General features: G+C 42.8%; 3 protein-coding genes across 5 annotated transcripts; 1 reads left to right on the forward strand and 2 right to left on the reverse strand.

Annotated features, from left to right (window-relative positions):
• Positions 1-80: 80 nt before the first annotated feature.
• mcmbp (minichromosome maintenance complex binding protein) lies at positions 81-8,427 on the reverse strand. Its single transcript, XM_056396192.1, has 16 exons — positions 8,258-8,427; positions 7,341-7,432; positions 7,079-7,219; positions 6,899-6,940; positions 6,709-6,799; positions 6,433-6,570; positions 5,546-5,691; positions 5,275-5,372; positions 5,029-5,201; positions 2,832-2,955; positions 2,590-2,707; positions 2,320-2,485; positions 2,056-2,189; positions 1,119-1,286; positions 890-978; positions 81-545 (listed from the first exon to the last, which is right to left on the reverse strand). The coding sequence occupies exons 1-16, from the start codon at positions 8,313-8,315 to the stop codon at positions 419-421; spliced, it is 1,905 nt and encodes a 634-aa protein (XP_056252167.1). The 5' UTR covers positions 8,316-8,427; the 3' UTR covers positions 81-418.
• sec23ip (SEC23 interacting protein) lies at positions 7,237-17,015 on the forward strand. 2 transcript variants are annotated; one of them, XM_056396191.1, is made up of 18 exons: positions 7,237-7,344; positions 9,633-10,138; positions 10,233-10,440; positions 10,545-10,738; positions 10,870-10,959; positions 11,073-11,193; positions 11,583-11,672; positions 11,747-11,888; positions 12,522-12,730; positions 12,827-12,924; positions 13,153-13,323; positions 13,510-13,605; positions 13,685-13,852; positions 13,945-14,100; positions 14,775-14,877; positions 15,432-15,614; positions 15,699-15,861; positions 16,536-17,015. In XM_056396191.1, the coding sequence occupies exons 2-18, from the start codon at positions 9,839-9,841 to the stop codon at positions 16,615-16,617; spliced, it is 2,574 nt and encodes an 857-aa protein (XP_056252166.1). In that variant the 5' UTR covers positions 7,237-7,344; positions 9,633-9,838; the 3' UTR covers positions 16,618-17,015. The 2 variants fall into 2 exon arrangements, with proteins under 2 accessions (XP_056252166.1, XP_056252165.1); XM_056396190.1 differs by lacking the exon at positions 7,237-7,344 and adding an exon at positions 8,889-9,073.
• csgalnact2 (chondroitin sulfate N-acetylgalactosaminyltransferase 2) lies at positions 16,935-23,416 on the reverse strand. 2 transcript variants are annotated; one of them, XM_056396194.1, is made up of 8 exons: positions 23,284-23,416; positions 20,072-20,921; positions 19,756-19,972; positions 19,497-19,598; positions 19,229-19,407; positions 19,039-19,133; positions 18,844-18,925; positions 16,935-18,745 (listed from the first exon to the last, which is right to left on the reverse strand). In XM_056396194.1, exons 2-8 carry the CDS (start codon positions 20,721-20,723, stop codon positions 18,453-18,455), a joined length of 1,620 nt encoding a protein of 539 aa, XP_056252169.1. In that variant the 5' UTR covers positions 20,724-20,921; positions 23,284-23,416; the 3' UTR covers positions 16,935-18,452. The 2 variants fall into 2 exon arrangements, with proteins under 2 accessions (XP_056252169.1, XP_056252168.1); XM_056396193.1 differs by lacking the exon at positions 23,284-23,416 and adding an exon at positions 21,237-21,299.
• Between the last annotated feature and the right edge of the window lie 337 nt (positions 23,417-23,753).

Below are 23,753 nucleotides of genomic sequence, written 5' to 3' on the forward strand. Positions count from 1 at the left end.
TTACCAGGAAGTGTCTGTGCCAGCACGTCCAACAGTTCAACTCTTTATAGATGAAAAGAGAAAAAACTGCACAATGGGAAATTATTCTCCAGACCTCATTACTTTATTTATGCACGTGAAGTAAAAAATAAGATTTTTGGTAAACAGAAATTTTGGTCTGCAGCAACACTGATGAACCGCTGGCATGAACCCCACAGCAGACTGTGGATTTAAGGCAACAATGATACACACTCAGATGTTACTGTATATACAACCTACAATCAATCCTGTAAGTCAAAATATATCCAAATCTAATCAACTCAGTGAACACAACATGAACTATATGGGATATGAAAAACATCTTTATTACAAACTTTTTTTTTGGAATTTTTTCAGTATCAAAAAGAAAAACAAAAGCAGTCTCATTTCGTCTGCGTGATCATGGCTCGTTGCCGTTGACGCACTTGTGCTGCTCCATCCGGCTCCTCCGAAGATCCTCAATGTGTTTGGCTCTGAGCCAGCTGTCTCTGGACAGAGAGGTCTGTCCCAGGCTCAGAGACAACAACCTGCGGACAGAGTGACAGTCAGCCACATCCCACTCACACATATCTCAGCCTGAATAAATTCTAGACGCTGCAAATGCTGCGAGTACATCTCAGCTTCCCTGCTGAGGCAAGTCGTTCAGGCATGCAGCATGTTTCTCTTCTTATTTGGTTGCATTGACCCATGAAGCTACTGTCACCCTGCTTATGTCATATCTGGCATTTCCATTGTTGTCATAATTAATTACTGCTGTGGTTATTTAACACTTTGCCTTTTACAGAATAATTTACAGGCTGTTGTTCTCACTGGATAATAAGGAAAGAAATGCCAAGTCAAGGAGATTATATAAACTTAAATCACAGCCCACCTCGCCACAACCAGCATCCTGTGGAGGTCCTCAGCAGATATGCTCTGGGGGTCATCCTTCCTCATGTCTACAAAGTCATCCTCCACCGACTGAGGACACCAGAAAAGGACAAGCAGTTAAAGGACACTCTAACACATACAGACTTACAGTACATACAGGGCACAACTAATCTAAAGGGAAAAAAATTAAGAAAACAGATGATAAATTCAGTCTGTGTGAAATGTCTCACCTTGGTCAACTCATCAGAGATGCTGTAGTCCAGCAGCTGAGCCACGCTCAGGTAGATCCGGAGCTTGTTCAGCTGTGATGAGGCCTGCGGGTGCATGTGGATGCTGCTCATATACTCCTCCATTTGGGGCACGGCAACCTGAGACTGGAGGTGTATCTGACAGTCTGACTGTGGAGATCCAGAGGAACAGAGATATTGACATTGTGCCACAGCAGAACTTTGAACATAGAGGAGTTGTATGTGTATCTTGTGTTGTTTTGTCCCCCCCCCCCACAGGTGTTGCTATGCAGAAGTAAGCCCTGCCTGATGTGTGCACGCCTCGTTTGGCGTATTCTCAAAGCTTCAGAGCACGCCAGACAGGAGCAAAGCCTCGTTGAGCTGACAGAGAAGGATCTGATCAGCTGGACCCTCCAGCTGCTCATCAGCCAATAGCTGTTCGATGTAAACACGGCCGTGCAGCTCGTGACTTCTAATCAACCCCGGGAGTTGTTTACAGCGCGCTGCCCTTCACTGCTGGACTAATAGATGGCCGGGCCTGACGCCTCTCCCAGGATTGTTCCTGTGGCACACAGCTGACGCCATGGCAACCCATTAGACCAACACACAGGAATAGCACATAGCGCATTCCTCGGGCTGATCGCAACAGAGTGAGACCCGGGGCTAAAGCCTCTGGCTGGAGGGGTAACTGCGGCTGGCCAATGGCAGCTGAGAGGACAGCGTGACGCCGGCTGGAAACAACCTCCAGCGTTTGACACGGCTTGGTCTCATGAGAGGCTGGAGGAAACCTAACCCCACCCCGGCCATGCCGAAGAGGGCGGGGTAGGTTTATTTTTTTTTTTGTGTTTTTTTTGGAGGGGTGGGGGAACGGTACTGGGTGGGGTGGGGTGGGGGGGTTTTCTGCCCTGCGGTTTCACGCCTCATCCATCTCTGTCCTCACCGGCAGCAGCGAGCGGCCCTCTGACGCGATGAGCACGTTAATATTGCAGGGGAATTCCATCTGGTGGTAGTTAAAGTCATAATCAACCTTCTGCCACGAGATCACGTTCCCCAGGGCCGTGACGTTACGCACACCTACAGCATCAAACACAAACGCACAGACAGACAGCAGAAGATACAACCTGGTGAGTGTTGACTCTATCAAGCCATGGTAACAGAGTTGGTCCTCTCAGTGTCGCCCTCTACTGGTTTCTAGAGGCCTCACCTGTTGTGTCCAGCTGACCCTGCTCCAGCTTGGTTTCATCCAGGAAGAGGGAGGTGTTTCTGGCCAGCTGCAGCGCTCCGCTCACTAGCCGGTTGGCCACATAGTCCTTCTTAGGCACCAGACGCATCTGGTTCATGTTCTGGAGGCTCATGCCCAGGTAGAACGACTGCATGTGGGGGAAAGAAAAACCCTTTCAATGTCATTTCATTTGAACCAAAAACAAGCAACGAACTGTAGCATTATTGGCTTGGAGTGACAAAGTTCACTGACAGAGGGAACGAGCTGCTGGAGGATCTGGTAGAGGCGCTCAGTGTACGAGGCGACTGTAGGACAGCCGCTCAGGTTGAGGGTGAATTTACCCAGAGGGAGAACATCTCGCCTGGAGTACCTACAAGAAAATCAAAACACAGTGTAGAGTCAAAAAGCTTCTTTGGCTTTGAGGGGAACCCACGACACAAAGACAGGAAGGTTGCTGTTGAAAGTTACCGACTGGAATTGTATTTGACACGTACACGTTAGAAATGAGATGCAGAATGAGGTACTCAGCAGCCAGAGCGTCTCCCAGAAGGACATGAGTGAAGTACGTGAGCAGCTCTGCCCTGACAGAGGCCATCTCGCTCAGGGTCGAAGACAGAACTGAGGAGGAAGGACAAAGAGTTAAAAGAAATGCCTCTACGGCAACTTCAGGCCTGCACAGTGAACATTTGCTTCATTCTTCCTCCTCTGGGGAAGCTTTACAAGACAAATCTACTTCAATATAATGACTCCTTTTCTCTGCTCCCACACAGCTGGAGGGCGACGTGATAATGTGACTGTAACTAAGGTTTATGTTGACTCTTGGTTTAAAGCAGTACGGCACACAGAGATAATCAGAGCACAGGCGCAAGACAAAAAGATAAATGTGATTAAGGCTGAAACTGCAACAACAATTACTTTCATTTACTGATTTACTTCAACTAATCGATTAATCAGAGTCGAAGGTGTCACCTTCTATTGCTTATTGTGCACGTAACCAACAGATGATCCTTTGGTGTTAAACTGATATAAAACAGAAGAGAAAAGAAGCTGGGATCAGGTGATGTTAATGATAAATCATTAATTATCAAAATAACTGATGGATAATTTTCTCTTGACAGACTAGTCAATTAACCAACACGTCGTTTCTGTACCAAATGTCCCTGCATGAGGAGCTGAACTCTAACTGTGCACGAATAACAGCATGTGCATCACAGTATGGAAAAAAACAAGCACAACAAGACAATTGGTTTTGTCAGCGGCTGCCAGTCAGTGACGAGGGGCAGACGCAAACAATAATTCAGGCCGGGGATTTGACTCCATCCCAGGCCACCCTCATGCAAGCCATCAGGCCGCTAATGTTGTAGGCTAACCATGTCTGTGGATGTAATTGGTGCCAGACTAATGATCATCCGGGAGAAAAGTTATCCAGATGACAAAAAACTAAAGTCTGTGACTGAGCAACAAATAGCGAATAATTTAATAATGAATCATTTTAGCAATTGCATGTTATTACAGGCGGCTACATGTCCTACTCTTTAGTCATAGCAGTTAATAAAACATTATGTGAAGGGCAGTAGTCCTCCAGTTCTCCCTCTCATCGAGGGTAAAAATCATCACTTTTCCACCCGCTCGTCAACAATGGATAATTATTCTCATTGATGTTTATGATTATTGATGATCATTACCAAAGGTAAACTCAGTGTAGAAAGACAGGGCTGTCGGGTAACTTCATACACAGGTGAGGTGACGCAAGAGGTCTGTCAACTCATTCCTGCCTGTTATATTACCGCTGGTCTAACTGACGCTCAGGCCACCAGATGGGACGTCCACCACTGTTAGTACCCGACCCGACAGGCGTGGCTACTTCAGCTCTATGTAGAGATTCAGAATGAGTTTTGACATTTTCCACCTTTCCTATCTGTGCTGCTGGAGTCATATTACGCACTGTGTGTAAGCTCAGACACTAGGGGGGGATATTTTCTAAGGATTTCGTTTTTAGGCATCATATCGTGTTTATAAAAGGAATACACGCTTGCACTTGCAGTTCCTCAAGTGTCTTGTCTTCCACCAGTATTATACAACCAGTATACAAGTTTTAGAAGTAGAAAATGCTTCTGTGCTCTCTTGCCTTTCAGACATGTGCACCATGTGTCAAAACAGCCTGACAGTTTATGCAAATCAGATGGGCTGCAGCTGGGCTCATTTGCATCTGTGCTCTTGCTGCAGTAATGTAATAACATAAGTTGATTGGCTGCATCTCTCCTGACAGTCTGATCAGTCAGGGTCTGGACATGGAAACAGCACTTCTATTCAAAATCGAGAAATACTCATGATTACCGGCATTTCCAGTTCAGGGATCTACTAATGTTTTAAATCTATTACTGTTGTTAAGTCTTCATCCTGTTTCTTATCGATAAATTTAATTATTTTAGACTGTTTTATCTCATTTTCACTGAACCTCATTGTCACTTTTCTCTCTCCCCAATATTGTAAAACCTTTAAACTGCTTTTTATCATTCATTTTTTATTGTTTGCCCTATATTTTATCTTGTCTTTTAAAGCACATTGTAACCAGGTTTTGAAAGATGCTGTGTAAATAAGGCTTATTATTATTATTCGTCACACACACGAGAGAAAAAAAAGATAAACCTGGTTATCAGGCAGCATTTATCTTCCATTACTTGTACTTACAGGCACTGTTGTCCTCCAAGGTGATGGAGGGCAGCAGGGGGTTGTTGTGGGGCAGCGGCTTGGCGTAGAGCATGTGGAGACGAGGGACGAGCGAGGCAGGCGGGCTGTGCACTCTCTGCTCCGCCGCTGTCTCCATGCACTCTGTGGGGTCCAGGAGGGAGGAGGAGGCGTCTCTGTGTGGACAGGCCGAGAGTGAGCAGGCAGATCACCACCGGAGGGAAATTTAACTGCATGAATGCGTCTTACTTCTCGTCGGCCAGAGCACTGAGAGCAGGGCTGACAGACAGGATCCCGAAGACCTCTAGTGTGTCGTTCAGTTTGAAGTTGTCCCAGTCCTTGTACACCTGCCAACAACACACACATATGTCAGCTTCTGTTTTGCACTCAGGTCTGTAGATAACAGTGGCATCGTCTCTGAAATCACCTCTTAGAACAGATGTTTGACTAGAGATAGGTCATCCACCAACAACTGTGTCAAGAGTCCAGGTTACAGTTCCTGTTAGAAACCCTAACACACCTTAACTAAGCAGGAGGGACCCTTCTCTCCTGGCAGGGGGAAGTTGAGGTCGAGATGAGAGGCGGACGCCACCTGGCTGGACGGAGCTTCTGTCTCCTGCCGCTTACAGTCGCCATTCCCGTGCTGTTCTGCAGGACAATGAGGACCTGTGGTGAGAAGAGGAGCAGTCTGCATTTACAGCAACGATCCAGCCTCGGAAAATCTCTAAGATCTAACAATGCATCTAAGACGTTCAATTAATTGAATGAGTGTTGCCTGAGCCACAACAGAACAGATAGGAAATGAACTGTAGTTTGTCTATGTGAGTGTTGTGGCACAAACATTAAGCTTTAAAGTCTTGACCTTAAACCTTTGGGACTTTTGATCACATGTATCATGAAGATCATGCAATATGCTCAAAAGCTGCACAACAGCTACTCTGAACTGATGGAAGTTTTTAAGTGCTCAGAAAAAACTGAACATCAGTAACAACTGGACAAACTCCACTTGTTGATGAAGATTATGAGACATGATTGAAAGCTTCACAGTAGCTACTAAAGCTTTAAAAAGTCTGGAAACTGTTTTTTTATTCTAACTATCATTAAATTTGACTTTTACAGCAGATGTTTTAGAGAGCTTCGGCAATCACACTCCAGTACAGGTGCACTAAAAAAAAATGAATTGATCCAGGATCAGGATCTGCAGGAAAGGACCACCTCCACCTACACCACCCTTCACCTGGCAGGATGAATTTACATGCATGCAAAATATCTTTATGGAAACAAAGCAAAATAAAAAAACACATCTCTTAAAACACTTTGATAGGTAGTTAAACACTGAATAGACAAAGCCTCTGTTTTGCATTTAGCTACACATTTACATATCTCCACTCTGCAAGCGTCACATACCCGTATGAGGATCCCTCTGTTTCTGCGGCTGTGTGTCCATGTCATCCATGTCGTCGTCTTCCTCGTAGCTTCGTTTCTGTCTGCTCGGCACGTACGAGGTGGAGGGAAGCACTCTTGTTTGGCTGGAGCCGGCATAGCTGTGCAACAGAATTAAGGAAAACTACGGGAGGTGGGGTGGGGTGGGGGTAGTATTCAAAAATACTCCCAATAATCAGATGATGCAATGCTCATTTAATCGCCTCCTGTTTGGGGAGTACTTCCACCATGATGAGGATATGTCTTTCACCCAGGGGTTTTCTCCAGGGATTGGCACACAGTAGAAAGTCTGTCTCTCTGCAGTCACAGTGTTTCTGGAGTTAAAATCCACCTGGGGTAAACGCATGGGTCAATATTTTTAATGACAAAGCTGAAGCTCAACTGAGGCATTTTACGGATGCCATGAATGACTGAACAGAAGCGCACATACCCCACATTCTGTCACATCTTTGTACTTCCCACATCGCAGCACCTGTGGGCAGTCGGACAGTAAAATAAGATGATGATAACATGACGACATCTAACACATTATCAAATGCAAACAACATGTGCTGGACACATTGGATGGCTGTACTTATGCAAAGAGCTGCACAGGAGAGGACGGACTTACTTTAGCGTTTGTAGATGGATCAACAGTCTCATACACTCCCATGAAGAACTCCGGATCGTACATGTCTTGGATTAAACAGCGAAACTTCACCAGGCTGTTGGGCTTCAGGTAGTGCAGAGGCACGTCGTTCAAAGATGGGACCTGCACCAAAACAAAAGTGGTGGTCATTTACAAGTTAAACAGGCTGTGACATTGACGTTTCCAGGCATCTTTTGCATCTTTTTGCATTTAAAAACCGAAAGGATCCCCAGAGCTGCATTACCGAGGTATGGGCATCCTTCTCTTTCAGCCGATCTTTGAAGTATTCAACTGCTTTGGCCTCCCATCCAGAGTTTGGATTGTTCTGGGAAGCAGCTAAAACATCAACAAGAGCATGATATTATTTGTCTTGTAGAGTAGGAAAGAACATGGATTGATCATAATAACTTTGAGAATACTCAGAAAAAAATATTAGATTAGCTTTTCCTGTGTATAGAAAAAAAACAGAACAGTATTTTTATTATTATAATATATTTCTTAACCTGTAATGTTAAAACATTATTGCTTCAAGAGTTGCTGATGTGACTCATAAAATACACATTAATACTCGCCACTTTATTTCTATGGGACAAAATACTTCATATCGATGAAATCCCAAGTACTTCAAAAAATGACTCCTTGCGTTTATGGATGGAGGTTTTTTTTTTTTTTTTTTAAACAAATGTCAGGTACCAGTTCTTTTTACTGGTGGATAAAAGGAGCTGCATTGAAAATCATTCATATGTTGTCAATAAATAAATAAATAAATATATATAGCACAAAGTTTCACACACTCTAAAGCTGTGTTTAGGACATTATCGCTTCAGATATCTATATTCGAGCCAAGTCGGTGCAGTCATAGAAGTGAATTTTAAAAGGCTTTAAAATGAAGGATCCATGAATGCCCCATGCTGTAGATTTTCACACAGGTCATCAAACTACACACACAGCTCTTTTTTCATGTAACTACAACGGATGTGTTCAAAGGCAGCAATACAGCAGAGTTGACGATTACAAACCGCAGAAACTTTATTAAGTTATTTGAGAAGCATACACATAATAAGCCTTGTAATTAGCATGGTACGTAGCCATGTAGCTAACAAGCTAGGTTCACGCGTTAACGTTAGCTGTCAAGGAGTGAAGTTCCGGTCTGTCTCTTACCGAACATCCCTTCAACAACACCCAGAGGGTTGTTAATCCAGTCGTGTGTGGAAGGCATCGTTAGCCAGTGACAGAAGTCTGAAGAATATAAAATATATTAGAGTAAAATCTCTGTGAAAACACTTGTTTGTTGACTTTCCACACACACACACAGGATTGCAGAAGTGAGGGCGGGAAATTTGCGTCACCAGTGGAAGAGTGCAGTTCGTTTGTTTTGTATAGCGTGACCGGCCGGAGCACGGAAATATCACACTGGCCACATTACTTACTCTTTTTCAATCGGCTGGGTGTTTAATTTTGATTTGAAGCCGGTGGTTTTCTTGAGCAGAAAATAATTTAATCCGTAGCATAACTTTTCATTTAAAAAAAATATCGTTTTCTTATTTTAGCTCATTTAAACCGATAAAATGTCACCGAGTAAGTAGTCTCTCTCTGGCCTTTAGATGGCAGTAGTGAGAGATACTATTTATTTTCTCACCACCAACGAACTGCGGTCAAATTGCCTGCGTGGTTTTAGCAGATCTGTAAACAATGTGCCATACTGTTTTGCCTTTCCTTACACCACTAACTACGCTGTAGAGATCAGTAAAATCTGTGTGGGCGGGGCAAAAAGAGCTGTTTGCAGAGCCGAGCGTGTACTGCCTGCCTGCTCCGGTAGTGGCTACGTGTAATTCTAGGGGAAAATGGCAGATAGAAAAAATAATAATGTTCCCAACACCGGTGCTAACTTGCTGTTTAGCGCCGCTCCCGAGTTTAACTTCAATTTGCCCTTCATGCCAGTGAGTCAGGCCACTGGTCCGGCGGTGCTGTCAGGAGGTGAGAAGAAACAGCGACGGGGGAAATGTCTAAACATTAGCTGTGTCCTTAGCAGGCTAAGCTAGCTAGCCAGCTAGCTAACCGAGGTTTCTGTGCTGCTGTCAGCTGTTATTCAGTGTAAAAGAAAGAGAAACGGAAAGAAACAGTGTGTCTGAGCTGTCAGCCGTTTGTCAGGCTGGGTTTTCTAACTGACAGCGGTATGTTTTGGTCACACTGCCCCTGTCTGATGTGTTATTACATGAAGAGGATGTACAGTTATTTAGGAGAGTCACATTATTATCAAAACATTTCTCGGCTACATCCTTTCCCTGAGTTAACTGTCCATTTAAAGTCCTATTTTAGACTTTTGAAGGTGTCGTGTTGGGCTCTGGGGGGTGTGATGGGCTTGTTTCTCTGTTTTCTACACTTTAAATGATTTTGAAGAAATATTAGCTCCAGCATTACTGTTATATCTACAGTTCTCCTCTCCGTGCTGTGTTTAAGTGTGCCAAGTGTTTTGTATTTGTATGTGTTGCACTGTTCAAATGTCGCAGCTTTACTTTGTTTTGATGTCCATTAGATGATTCCACTGATGTGGGAGAAGAAGACAGCTTTCTAGGTCAGACCTCTGGGAATGGACCACCCCCCTCTACATTCAACTACTTTGCCAGCCCTGTAACCAGCAGTGATCCATTTGCATCCATCGGCCAGTCGCCATGCCCACCTCCGGCCCTGTCAGCAGCTCCGACAACTTCAGGCCCGGTTTCTGTTCCCAGCAGTGTCAGCATGGCTCCACCACCGCCTGCAGGCTCACAGATGAACCCTGCTCCTCCAGCGTTTGGCAGTGCAGTTTACCAGAGCCCTATGGGACGTCACACTCCTCCCCCCACAACAATGACCCCACCGCCTCCACAGATGCAGCCACAGAGTCATAACCCGTACCGACACACCCCCACCAGCAGCAGAGCCAGTCCTTATATTCCAGCTCCAGAGATCCTGCCACCAATGCACACACCTCAGCAGAATCCCTACTCTCTCAGCTCTCCACCACAGACATTCCCACTGTCAGGACCCACATTCACTAAGGTAAACATAAGCTAATCAGTGACTCTATTGGATTGTGTTTATCAGATACTTGATTAAGATAGATAGATAGATTTTTTTCTTCTTCTCTCTTCAGCCTCCTCCCACACAGATTCAAGCGCCTCCACCTACAGTTGCCACTGCTGGAGCGATAGTTCCCGCTGGCCCCATGATGCCATACAACTATAATGTCTACGAACCTGTTCAGCCTCATTGGTTCTATTGCAAGCAAGTGGAGTCAAAGAGCATCTGGCTTCCTTTCAGTATCATCGACTCCCTTCAGCTAGAGGAGACGTACAACTCAGGTATGATGTTTTTAGAACCTCTAACCTTGGCAGTGCTGCTACTCTCACAACTCAGTGAAACTGTGACCTGCTCTGAAGCTGTTGTGGCCTTTCTGTTCTTCCAGTTCAGCCAGACCCAGAAAATGTGATCGTGCGAACGGACGGAGGGCGTTACGACGTGCAGCTCTATGACCGCATGCGGAATCCTGTGTACTGGGAGGAGGAGCCTACAGAGGTCCGGCGCTGCAGCTGGTTCTTCAAAGGGGATACTGATAGTCGCTTTATCCCTTATTCTGAGGAGTTTAGTGACAAGCTGGAGGTTCGTTTCACTTCTACGTTTGAACAGAAGCATATGTTGTGTTAGTAAAACATATAATATATAAATATATATATATATATATATATATATATATAAAATAACCATATATACATGTGTTTTTACACACACAGACAGAATATAAGAAAGCTGTATCTACCAACCAGTGGCACCGTAGACTGGAGTTCCCGTCCGGAGAAACCATTGTCATGCACAATCCGAAGGTAAACATTTGTCTGATTAGTGCTAAGTGGTGGCTGTGATGATTAATCCTGTTAGTTTGTGAGTGGTGATGATTGTTGATGAGTGGTGATGATTGTTGTCTTTGCCTTTGTAGGTGATTGTGCAGTTTCAGCCCTCCTCCATGCCAGATGAGTGGGGCACAACTCAGGACGGGCAGACAAGGCCCAGAGTGGTGAAGAGAGGGATTGATGATGACCATGATGAAGTGCCTGATGGTAGTGACGCTCCCCTTGTTAGCTTGTACTGTACCATTTTAGACCACCTGTGTAAATGCAAATAAACTTTAAACTCACAGATTGAACCAGGAAGCTGAGATAGTTCCAGAGAAAAATAGATTGTTAGGTCACTATAAAGGGAGATAAGGCATTTCAAAGTACATTAGAGGAAGTGCCAGACATCATAATCTGTTTTATGAGGGAAAATTAATTCATATTCATCTGTGAGATGTAATTTAGTGTTTAGTTGTAAATGTTATGCAGCTTAATTGTAATTTAACACAGTTCAGATTTTAGGTGCAAGGTATCAGCAGCAACTGTGTAGATCAGTCAGTAAATTCAAATTCAACATCATCATGCATCATGCACATCATGTGCATCTTTTCCAGGCGAGCTCCCCAAAGTGGATCATCTTGTGTTCATGGTTCATGGAATCGGTCCCGTGTGTGACCTGAGGTTTAGGAGCATGGTCGAGTGTGGTGAGTGCAGTCATGTACATCATGTATCATGTTTGCCAGTACTGGTGTAACCTCCAAAATCTTTGTGTTTTCAGTGGACGACTTCCGCAGCGTGTCACTGAAGCTGCTGCACAGTCACTTTAAGAAATCGGTGGATGAGCACGCCATCAGCAGGGTGGAGTTCCTACCTGTCCAGTGGCACACGGCTCTACACGGAGACGCCACTGGGGTGGACAGGTGAGGGGAAGCAGGTTTACACACACTGTGTTTTTTTTTTTCAAAATTATCATCAATTTGCCAACGCAGATCGTCCATTAGGATCCATTAGGTTCAGATATCGAAAGTTATAAAGCATTAATTGTATAAAAGAATGTTGTTTTTATGGAAGGACTGGACTTATTCCATGTTTTCTTATTGTTAACAAATCCTGTGAAAACACAGCAATGCATTTGCCTGTTTTAAAAAGACTAATTTCCTACTCTAGTTGGCCACTGGTTTTTTTTTTTTTTTTGCCAAACAAGAGAGAGTGCATTTGTTGGGGACTATTTTCAGCTGTGGATTAACACTTATTTGGTGCTCTAGTGATGCTATTTATAGCAGTGGGACAGCATGGGATTGAGTGAAAACAAACTACTGTGTTTGTGTTTATGGTCATGAAGGAACACGTCACTCAGCACAGCAAGATGTGTTATAAATAGTTTTTGACAACAGTGGAGCTCTGTGGCTCAGAGGAATAACACACAGCACTTGTTAGAAGACAAATCTAATGTTCATTTTTCATAGGATTTGTTAACAATAGGAAAAATATAGAATATCACCAGACTTATCCTGTAATAGACTTCATTAATATAGACTGATTTCTCTTTGTAGGAGGATAAAGAAGATCACCTTGCCCAGTACTGGACGGTTACGTCACTTTACAAATGAGACTTTGTTAGACGTGCTTTTCTACAACAGTCCCACTTACTGCCAGACCATCATGGACACAGTTGCTCTAGAGATTAACAGACTTTATGCCCTGTTCATGAAGAGGAACCCAGACTACAGAGGAGGAATGTCAGTGGCTGGACACAGTTTAGGTATTAAAGCAGTTCAGTAGCTTCAGCACCTCTGGTCTGTGTTTTCTCTTCTGTTTTTCACCTGCATTGTGTTTTTTCTCTACTCTGGACTCGCAGGTTCCCTGATTCTCTTTGACCTACTTTCAAATCAGAAGAACGACTCTCCTGCACTGGGCATGCCAGTCATGCCCACTTCTAATGGAGACACCAAACAGGTCAAACACCAGTTAATTGAATTCATTGAAAATATACAGTAACATGCCATCTCTTCTCCTGCTAATCAGATTTTGAAATTAAGAGACAGTGTATTTATCTCCCCACTGAATGGGACACATGCAATAATTGGATCAACATTTTCAGATCTTTGGCATCCTAATGTACATAATGGATCAAATCAAAATAATGTTACACTACATCATTGTCAGTTCTCCTTCTCATATCAGGCGGCAGCTCCTGTTACACAGGCTAATAACACCGCCACTCCTCCGGCTGTAGAAGAGGAGGCCAAAGAAGACGGAGAGGAGTTAGAGGATCTGTCTGCTGTGCTGGAACATCTGGGCCTGTCGGAGTACAAGAGTACCTTTGATGAGGAGAAGATTGACATTGAATCTTTTGTAAGAATAAAATAAGCCTTGGTTTGTAAGAAAAATGAATCTTGGTCATGGAGGATTATTTTGAAAGCTGATAACATTTAAAAATTGGAAAGTAATTTAAGAACAGCCAGGTTTTCTGATGTCTTCCCGTCATTCTTAGAGGATAGGCTGACGGTTTAATTGTGTCCCTTTCTCATGTTCTTTTAGCTCATGTGCACAATTGAGGACCTAAAAGAGATGGGAATCCCACTGGGTCCCAGGAAGAAGATTGCCAAGTTTGTCAAAGAAAGAGTGATGAAGCAGGTGAGTTTGTCTCCCGAGTTTTTGTGCAGCTTGCAAACCAGTGGTGATGACTAACACAAGCTTTTTGTCTTGTCCACAGGCAGCTCAGGAGAAGAAAGCAGAAGTGAAAGAGGTCAGTCAGGCTGCAGCACCACCAGCGGCAGCAGCTGAAGCTCTCCCTGACCCCACTGTAAAGAAGCTTCCTGTGGGCAGCACCGTCTCCTCCGTCCACGTCGACTACAATTACTTTGAAGTTGGTACTGGACAGGTAAATGTAACTTAACACACAAAGAGGGGGATTGTTAAAGTTGTTAAAGATTCTGAATTTGACTTGACATTTAATAATAACTTGTTCTGCAGGTGTCAGTGGTGTACCACTCTCTGGACTTCGAGCCAGTGAATTTCTTCGCCCTGGGTTCTCCAATCGGCATGTTCCTGACGGTCCGAGGGCTGGAGAAGATCGAGGAGACGTACCAGCTGCCCACGTGCAAGGGATTTTTCAATATTTACCATCCGGTACGCAGCTCCTTCAGCCTGATTAAGCTACAGATGCATGAATGTTGTTCGCCCACTTGACATGTAGCTCATTTTTATTGTTTTTGGTTGCAGGTCTGCAGATATTCCAGTGTGCAAAGGCATTTTATTCATTCACAATCAGCTGTAATCATAAAAAAAATTGGCTTGGCTGGGTATCGAACTTTGGTACTTTTATGGGCCGACTAAACTGGTTTGATGCTATCGAGGATCGTCACTCATTCCATACTAAATGTTGATACCTAAGGAGGAAAATCTCACCAGGGTCAGTTAGCCAATCAGCATGCAGCATGCTTGGAGTAAGCTCTAGTAATGTTTGTGATTGGCTGTTTATTTACACAAACACATTTGAATGACACCAAGCTTAAAAATAAAATTAAAGTAAAACTTCTGTAATGTGTTTTTTAATTTTCTTTTTGTTAAAATAGATTTGATAAACTGGTATCAAAAAAAGTATCGTTAAGAATCAGTATTGAAGTCAAAGTATCAGTATCAGTACCGATATTGAGAATTTTTGAACGATACCCAGCCCTGCATAAACATTTAGCACTTAACCCCACCTGTCCACACATTAAATGCTGTGTGAGAAAATACAGATCAGTGTAGCTGAGTTCCTTTCTGCGCTACCCTTTGTTAGTTTCATTATTTTCTTTCAGTTGGACCCAGTGGCATACAGGATCGAGCCCATGATAATTCCGGACTTGGACTTGAAGCCTGTTTTGATCCCTCATCACAAAGGAAGGAAGAGGCTTCATCTTGGTAAATTTCTGCTTGCATCACCTCAGATAACGATGCCGCTGTTGTCATTGGTTTAAACATATTTGATCAGCTACAAGTGAATTAAAGCATGTCATAAGCTTAAGCTGAGTTCTTGAAGAGTGTTTGTACACGTTGTCTCCTCAGTTCAGTCCTCTCTGCCCCATATGGGTGGGGTGCCCTAATTTGTGTGGTGGCAAAATACAAAGAACCTATTCTTACAGTGAAACAGCTATACCACAGTAAAATGGCAAAACAGATTGAACAGTGTTTTCTCTCTCTTGGTTCTGCAGAAAAATATAAGATGAATGTCAATGTGAAGTTTCTCTTGTTTTTTTTTTAGACTGAAATGTTAACTCTGAGAAGAAGACAGTTGGTCTTGTTTCTTCTCTGTTTAATTTTCTAGACACCAGATGTAAAAGTAGTAAAATAAGTATGTTTTTTTCAGTTTTGCTCTGCATATAGATATTTAATAAAATATATTTAAAAAAAATAACGTTATATGTGAAAAGCTTTATCATGCAGATGGATGAAGTGGTGGATGTCTTGTGTTTCAGAGCTGAAGGAGAGTCTCTCCAGGATGGGCTCAGACCTGAAGCAGGGATTTATCAGCTCCCTAAGGAGCGCCTGGCAGACGCTCAACGAGTTCGCTCGTGCTCACACCTCGTCTGCCCAGCTCCAGGCTCAGCTGGCCATGGTGGCCAATCAGATCGAAGAAGAGGAGAAGCAAGCGGAGGAGGGTGAGTTTCTCTGATGTGTGACCTTTGAGCCATGTTGTTTCTGTATTGTGTGTGATTAGTAACATCTATTCTTATTTGTTGCAGAGCACAAGATCCCAGAGAGCCCTGAGCCACAGAGAGAGGAGGAGCCTCAGGTGAAGGTCGGGATGCTGAATGGAGGGAATCGCATCGACTACGTCCTGCAGGAGAAGCCCATCGAGAGTTTCAACGAGTACCTGTTTGCCCTCCAGAGTCATCTCTGCTACTGGTAAAGAGAACTTTATTTCATTATGGCTTTTTAACACTGCCCAGATTTTTAACATCCCATATAGTATAAAGGTAGATTTCCATGTTTATATTATAAAGCAGGTCTAGGTTTTACATTAATACTGTGAAAGTATCAAAGCGCTCAGTCCACAGAGAAATGCACACAGCCTGTATTCAGAAACTGAACCTTAAAACCAGCCGTCAGGACTTCTGTAACTTTGTGATGTCACAAGCCTCAGCCATCAGCCTAGCCTCAACTAACGCTAACCCATTATCTCTTGCTTTTGGACCTTTGGTCTCACAAAGACATGTGAAGACGTCACCTTGGCCTTTGGGAAACCGATGGGAACTATTCAGTGTTTTCTGATGTTTTATAGATGAAATGATAAATCAATAATGAAAATAATAGTTTTGTCGGAGCCTTAATTGCAACATTTTAAGAAAACCTCTTCTAAGTTAGTCACACACTTTTTACTACAGATAACCTTAAGTTGTTTAAAAAAAATGACATTTGTAAATAATCACATTTCTGCCGCTGTATAATTTTCAGATTCTCTGGTTTTCAAATAGGCCTGATATAAAATTCATGACGACTGAATCCCCGTTTACATCTGCAGCTCAACCACTTTACCTGCTGACAGATGAAGGTGTATTAACACATTTGTTATTTTCCAGGCAATCTGAAGACACCGCTCTGCTCATTCTCAAACAGATCTACAACACCATGGGGATCCATCCGGAGCAGCTAGCACATTAATACAATGAAGTACCTGAGATGAAAATAAGCCTGTCTGAAACTTTCCCATTTGGTTTATTTCATGTCAGTTCTCCTGGATTTTGATTATGCTTTTTCTATTTTTTTTCCTTTCATTTTCTATTCATGTAGTTTATTGTATACAGATGAATAATACAATTGTATTATGCCATTTGTCTTAAATTAAGAAACATGCGAATGAGCTAGTTAATTCAAAGATACTTGACGAGTTTGATATTACATTTTTATAGCATAAATTATAGAACTGGTCAAGTTTACTGAAAATATGTATCATTAAAATCAAATGCAAACAGCCGAAATAACATAGCAGCAGTTAATGCAGCCTTCTGTAAGTTTTATTTCATGGACAAAATGTCAAAATAAATCATTTCCTTGCACAAGTTCTGTTTGAATTGTTGTGAACTGCTGAGAGGAAGACATGGAACATTTCTCCTGCAGGACGAGGAGACATTAAGACTATCTACAAAAAGCTGGAATATCTGCAAAAACATTGATTCAAAAATAATTACAGTACAGGATGAGAGGCAAGAAAAACCTGCTTTCTTTGTGAGAAAAATAAAGCACTTCTTGCCTGCTCCACCAAAGCTGTACTCATGAACGTTACACCTCTCACCTGTGACTGCGCCCCTCGGCTGCAACATCCTCCCTCAATATGAAATGGAGTAAAATTAACAAGCTCCAACACAGCTCCAGACATTATCAAAACAATCGCTTCAACATTTCATGTCACTTAAAGCATGTAGGCACGTACGACAAAAGTATTCAAGTCACGTGTACGAAACAAAGGAATATTTAGAAAAGTATTTACAATAGTGGCTGTAACATTCAATCTCAGCCCAGTATTAGGACTCACAGCGCTGTGAGCGAGTACCACTGGGCAGAAATGACAGGTCTGTTATTTGGACAATTATACTGGTTATCAGAGTCCTGATATCATAGTGCTGCATGCTATAAGCAGATCTTTGCTCCTGGCTCTTTCACTATTTGATCAACATGCTTCTTTGTTAAACCGACCACTTGGAAACTCATCAGCAAAACAAGATAGTGACCGACTGTCACATAAAACACGCACAAAAAGGTCCCTTTTTTACCACGATGCCAACCTATATATATTTATATATATTATTAACAGAACAGTATGGCTCCATAAACAACTGCTAATTTACTGTTTAAAGTGAAAGATTGCTTTGATCTAAAGTTGATAACCAGCAGAAATTTACTGGTTCTTGTAGGGTCGACTTACATTTTTTTAACTTCCTTTTGAGAAAGTGCAGCTTTCAAACTTTCATTTTTCAATTAAAAAGCCATTCCAAACGCTGACAGCTGGTTGGGCTTGTCTGACACACTTTTGGAAGACGCTAATCATCTGAAACAGCTGGAATCTTCCGGCTGACGTCATATTCAGCAGCGGAGAAGGTGAAGGAACTGGTTTACAAGTCGGGTGCCATGTTTGAAGCAGGTAGGATGGCTTAATAACTGCATGCTTATTCAAATGACTGCAGTATGTAAAAACACAATGTCAACATAAATCCAAGAGATATATTACTTGTTCTACACGTGTAACTTTTCCTTCAGCAGGTTAAATGTTACTCATTTGATCATGTGCTTGTGTTTGATTCTGCTGTAGCTCGTCAATAAGAGTTGTACCATGTTGTGAAGTTTTACATTGATCAACGTTTTTTGTACATTCATTTGTCTACAGCTGTGCAGTGAAATGCAGAAGGATCCATGTAAACACGTCTTTGCTGTAATGTGTTAATATTGTCAGCACCTCTCAGTCTTAACGTTGGAATGACGTCGGGTGGGCGGAGCCTTGCTTAATCCTCTGTTTTGCTCTGAGTCTTGAAAGCCTGTTTGCGCAGGTGCGCCTCGATCTCCTCGCGGAAAACCAGCATGCCCAGATGAGAGTGGGAGGCCTCGTTCATGGCTTTGGACTGGATGCACATGCGGTACTGCTCGGGCGTCAGCTCGTCCGCACACTGCTTCTCGTGCCACAGGTGGAAAAGGCCGGACACCGGAGTCCGGATCACGATCAGGTCGCTCCGAAGATACTTCCTGTACAAGTGGACGTCTTCCACACCCCAGCCTTTCACCTCCAGATCAAACCCTCCTGGAGGAATAAAATCCATTTGCAAGATGTTAACAACAGAATCATGAACAGCTTTTGAGTTTCATTTGAGTATTACTTATCAAATGATCAGTCCTTACCAATATTTAGAAAATCTGAGCGATACTGACACGTCATTCCAAATCCAAAATCTCTCCAGAATCCAGCGTCCTTTTTGTGAATCTGAAGTGAAACAGATGACCACTTACACGTCAACACCAAACCTTTGGCTGAAGTTTTATATGAATAAAAAAGCATCTTTCCACATGTTACATGTGAACTTTCACAGTCCTTACCAGTTGGAGTTCAATGGGTGGAGCCAGCTCCAAATTTCCATAGACAATGGCAGGATTGTACAGACTGAAAACCACTGGATAGAAGACTTTCTTGTCTACAACACAGAAACACAGAAAGTATTTTCATCCTGAAAAAGTTCAGACAGACTATACATCTGATAAATCGGAGAAACAGCATGATAAAACCTACTCGGAGCAGCGTGGAGACGACAGGTGTTTAGGAACTCAAGTGTAAAATGGATGTCGACGTCACAAAAAAACATTAGGACGTCGCCTTTCTTCCAGGCGTGGGCTCCGATGTCCAGACCCCGACCTCGTGAAAACTCCTCGTTCACTGGGATCAGGGTGTAATTGGAGAAGCTCTCCTCCCTGACATATAACATAATTCATATAACATATCAGGCACATGAACAGTAGCACAAGCACATGGAAAGCAGTTTCTCAGCAAGAGGACCGACCTTGACATTTTTTCCAATGATGACTTCGCCTCCTGTAGACCTTCCTGCCCAAAATAAACCACTGTGAGATGCACTCGTCTGTCCTGCTGTATGCACACCTCCCTGAAAACGTATATTATCCATTTGTCAAATTAATTACAAACACACACTGTAAGGTTTGATCTTATTTCACAACAGTGATGAAAACCAGGCCAAAATGTCAACAACTGAACATGCTGGATCATGTGAAGCAGGCAGCAGGTTTCTGACTCAGTCTCACCTGAAGTTGTGTAAGAACTGTGAGAAAGTTTCTACTCTGCCCGCCAGCGGCACGATGATGTTAATAATCATTCCTGATGTTTCTACAGATGTGCTCCTGACTTTCATTAAGGGACCAAAAGGCCTGAAGAGCGTGACATGGCGGAAGCTGCTGGATTCCTCTTTGGCAAAGAAGAGCTCGTAAAGTGTCCCTTTGTCTCGCTCTGTCCTGTACAGTCCTGCCAAACAAAAGAATATGGAAAACAATGCTACACTGAGAACTTATCAGCTACACTCATTATCCTATACTTTGAACTTAGGTAGAAAGTGTGTCTTACCCTCAGTAAAGTGACCCTCTGTGTAGGTTTGTCTCTGCATCGGCATGTCGTCCTCCACGCCGTCCTCCTCATCAGGGTTGTTGATAATGTCCAGCGCGGCCTCGATGACCTCCACCAGCTCATCCCTGCGATCTTTGCGGACAGGTTTCTCCTCCGGGTGCCGCGTCAGCCCCATCTCCAGCTGATACACCTTGGATGAGGTGAAACTCTCAAAGGGCACCAGGGCGTACTCGCTGGGCAGGCGCGCCCCTGTGTTGACCTCAGCCTTGTCGATCTGAGAGTGCAAGTACTCCAGCAGATCTCCCGGCTCTTGGTCTTTAGCGTCAGCCAGGCCCTGCACCCCGGGGAGCTCCTTCTTGTCCTGCAGGAGCTTCAGCTTCTCACTCATTTCCTGCAACTCCTGCTTGAGCTGGGCAATCTGGCGCTTGAGACTGGCGGCACGGTTTAGGTGACGCTCCTCCTGTTCCTGCAGCAGGGCCTGGTAATACTCCTTTCCATAGGTCTCTCCTGCTAGCCCGGGCAGGACCAAGCTGACGTCTGCCGGAGGTGTGCACTCCAGCAGGTACGCAAACAGCAGCAGCACCAGCAGCAGGAAAAGCCCCAGGAAGAGCCAGCGGACCCGGCCCTGGAGCGGCAACCCCCGCCTGGGCATCACGCTCACATACAAGCTATAGCTGCAAAGTCTGCATTCCCTTTCCCCTCAGATCACATTACTTACAATATGTTTCTGCACACCACCTTCTAGATTTGGAGGGCCACTTATGTCATTTTCTGTGAAGGTCGCAGCACTTGGCTCCAATGAATCAGAGTCTTCAAACATTGGTCCTGTGGGAATCCATGCAATGATCACCTGGGAAAAATCACACAAATCCACAATAAGACAAAAAAAAAATTTAACATAAAAGGAACCTTCATGAAGTCTTAGATAAAATGTTCTGGTTCAGATTAAAACACCAGGGATCAGCAGACAATCAGAAAATAACATTGTGTTACCACTCAGTCAACCTTAGTAATCAACCAACGTGCCACTGACAATTTAATTCAATCAATTAATAAAACATTTTTTTTCTAACAACATGTTCAATAAATGGCAAACTTCTACGAAGACTTTACTTTTTAAAGATTTCAGATTTAAACCCGAAGAAAGACAGACATGAGGAATTACCTACACCTGGGCTGTCCTCGCTAGCACACGGCGACTAGCTCTCTGCTAAACAACAGTACAGAGGAAACTGATGGGCAAGCTTTTCTAGCAAGCTGCTAACGCTTGACTTCCGGTTAAACAGTTTCCTCTTCAAAATAAAAGCTCAACACTCTCCGCTATGCAACAAACAATTTAGTGCCAAGGGGAATCTTGTAGAGAAAGATTGTAACATGAGGACAAAATGTACAAAACAGCCACAGTACTGAAGGTTGTTTTACTGATAATCTTGGTATTTACAGATATCTTTTCTGAATGGTTTCTTCAGTTCTAATGTCAGGCAAAAAATCCTCAGTATCTATCCTAGCCTCATCTTATCCACCACATACCACACACAATTGTTTCTTGAAGGTCACGCAAACCTACAGCTCCAGCCCTCAGCACACAAAGTAATCCTGACAACCACAGGCATCACCTGGCCTCACAGGTGTAAATCAGTCTCTAGACAGCTCTAATGAAAACCAGCAAGGTGCTGAGTCCAAAGCACCAGCTGGACAACATTGCTCTAACATTTCAAGAATCTACAGTAGTTATCAAATCATTTCTTTGCAGCTTGACAGCAAAAGTGAAAACTGAAATTAAAACAATATATACATGTATACTGATCTTGGGGTTGCTCGTAGCGTTTTGGCAATGTTATTTTGATGCTTTGGCAACATTGTTTTTTTTTTTTAAACTTTCAAGCCAATTAAGTTCATTTGAATTTGACAGCTTATTTTACCTAAATATTTCCCTTTTCTAGTCCAACACTGTGTTTCCTCATGAAAAGGAAATTTTAATGCCATGGTCCATACAGACTTTCAGGGTTAGGGTTGATGTTAACTTGCCACAAAATCAAATATAAATACTTAATTAATAAAGCATGACCTGAGACATTTTTGAGAATATAACTACTAACATAAAAAAATATTATTAATACCAAGGACCCATTCTGCTAAGTCTCAAGATTTTAACCAGTCAATAAAAGAGGAACCAATAACAAAATCTGAACTTTAAGAAATACTTGTTGGGCTATTTTTCATGCAGAATTTAAGTGAGCCAGGGAAAAAGGAAGTCATATTTTGCAAGGTGCCCATATTTCTCCCAAAGTACGGTCCGCAAACAGAGACAGACATTAAGCCTGCAGAGTGTAAACTTCAGAAGAGACAGAGCATAGCACAAATCAAGTCTGTTACACATGGAATTTTATGTTCATGCTGAACTACATGGAAGGATTTCTGCTTTGAAATGTCAGTGACTTTAAATAGCAATCTCTGCGGCTTGGTCCCTTTCTTTCAGTGTGTAACACCCTCCTATGCTAAAAAAAAATCACATGAAACTCCCAGTTTAGTCATAACATCGGTACAACAGATAATGTTTTACAGAAAAAAGGACAAGGATGAAGAAGCTACAGTAAACTTTCACAGTGATACCATCACATTGGTATGAATGTCTCCTCTGTCTAATGGCAACAAACTCAGACTACACATTCATACATCAACAGGGACTCATAAATTCCAGTGACTTCACTTTACTGTTCCTAGATTATTAGACAGCGTCTGTTGTGGTTACCATAAGAAATTATGCCTGATGCCTCAGTTAAAATGATCAGATCTGCTTTGTCATGAGTTTCAATGATTGGAAAGACCATCTCAGACTGGCTTGTTGCCTTGTTTATCATACAAAGTACAACTATACACAGTGAAGTTAATATTAAGCAGTGCGGCACACACATATTTTGGTGATAACAACTGTGTCACAGTGGCCATTATTCTGTAATATAAATTGCACTGTAGCTATTTTGCACTGATACGTGAAAAGTGGTACCTGGGTAATCTTCAGCACAATCTGTCCCTCTGGAAATTGTGACAGCAAACATTTCGTGTACACTTATTTTGAAAAATCTCCACCGGATATTGGCACGGTTCTGCAGCTGGCTTAGCGATGTTTGGAGCTTCACTACGCTTTCGTGTTATTTTATGGCAGTTACAGAGCCTGCGTATGAGGTATAAAGATAAAAAAAACTACTCACCTGCTCCCGTCTTTGTCCATTCCTGCCTGCGCGTAGGAACGTGGGTTCCGTGTCCAACCACCCACCGCAGGTAGCTTGTGTTGCAAAATGCCACGGAGCAAAGAGAAAAGAGTGGGTCGTAGTCTACTTCCGGTCAACAAGTAACCAATCGGAGTTGTAGGAGGGGATGTCGTCATCAAACACGCTGAAGATCTTTGTTCATAATAATAACGTCATTATTATTAGGATTATTAGGATTATATTTTAAGGTCACATCATATTTATTGTAAATATTAATTACATTATTAATTTCTTGAGAACAACTGATCATTAAAAAGATTAAAACAATTTCTTAGGTCCCAGATATTAGATTTTATCTTCTTTTTATTTACTACTTTATTTACTATTTGTCTGTACTTTCTCTCATCTGTGCAAATACATTAGCTGACAACTCGTAATTGCATTGACACTAAAGTCACTGTCTGTCACAG

This window comes from Seriola aureovittata, chromosome 14 (genome assembly GCF_021018895.1).
Source record: "Seriola aureovittata isolate HTS-2021-v1 ecotype China chromosome 14, ASM2101889v1, whole genome shotgun sequence".
NCBI classification, from domain to species: Eukaryota; Metazoa; Chordata; class Actinopteri; order Carangiformes; family Carangidae; genus Seriola; species Seriola aureovittata.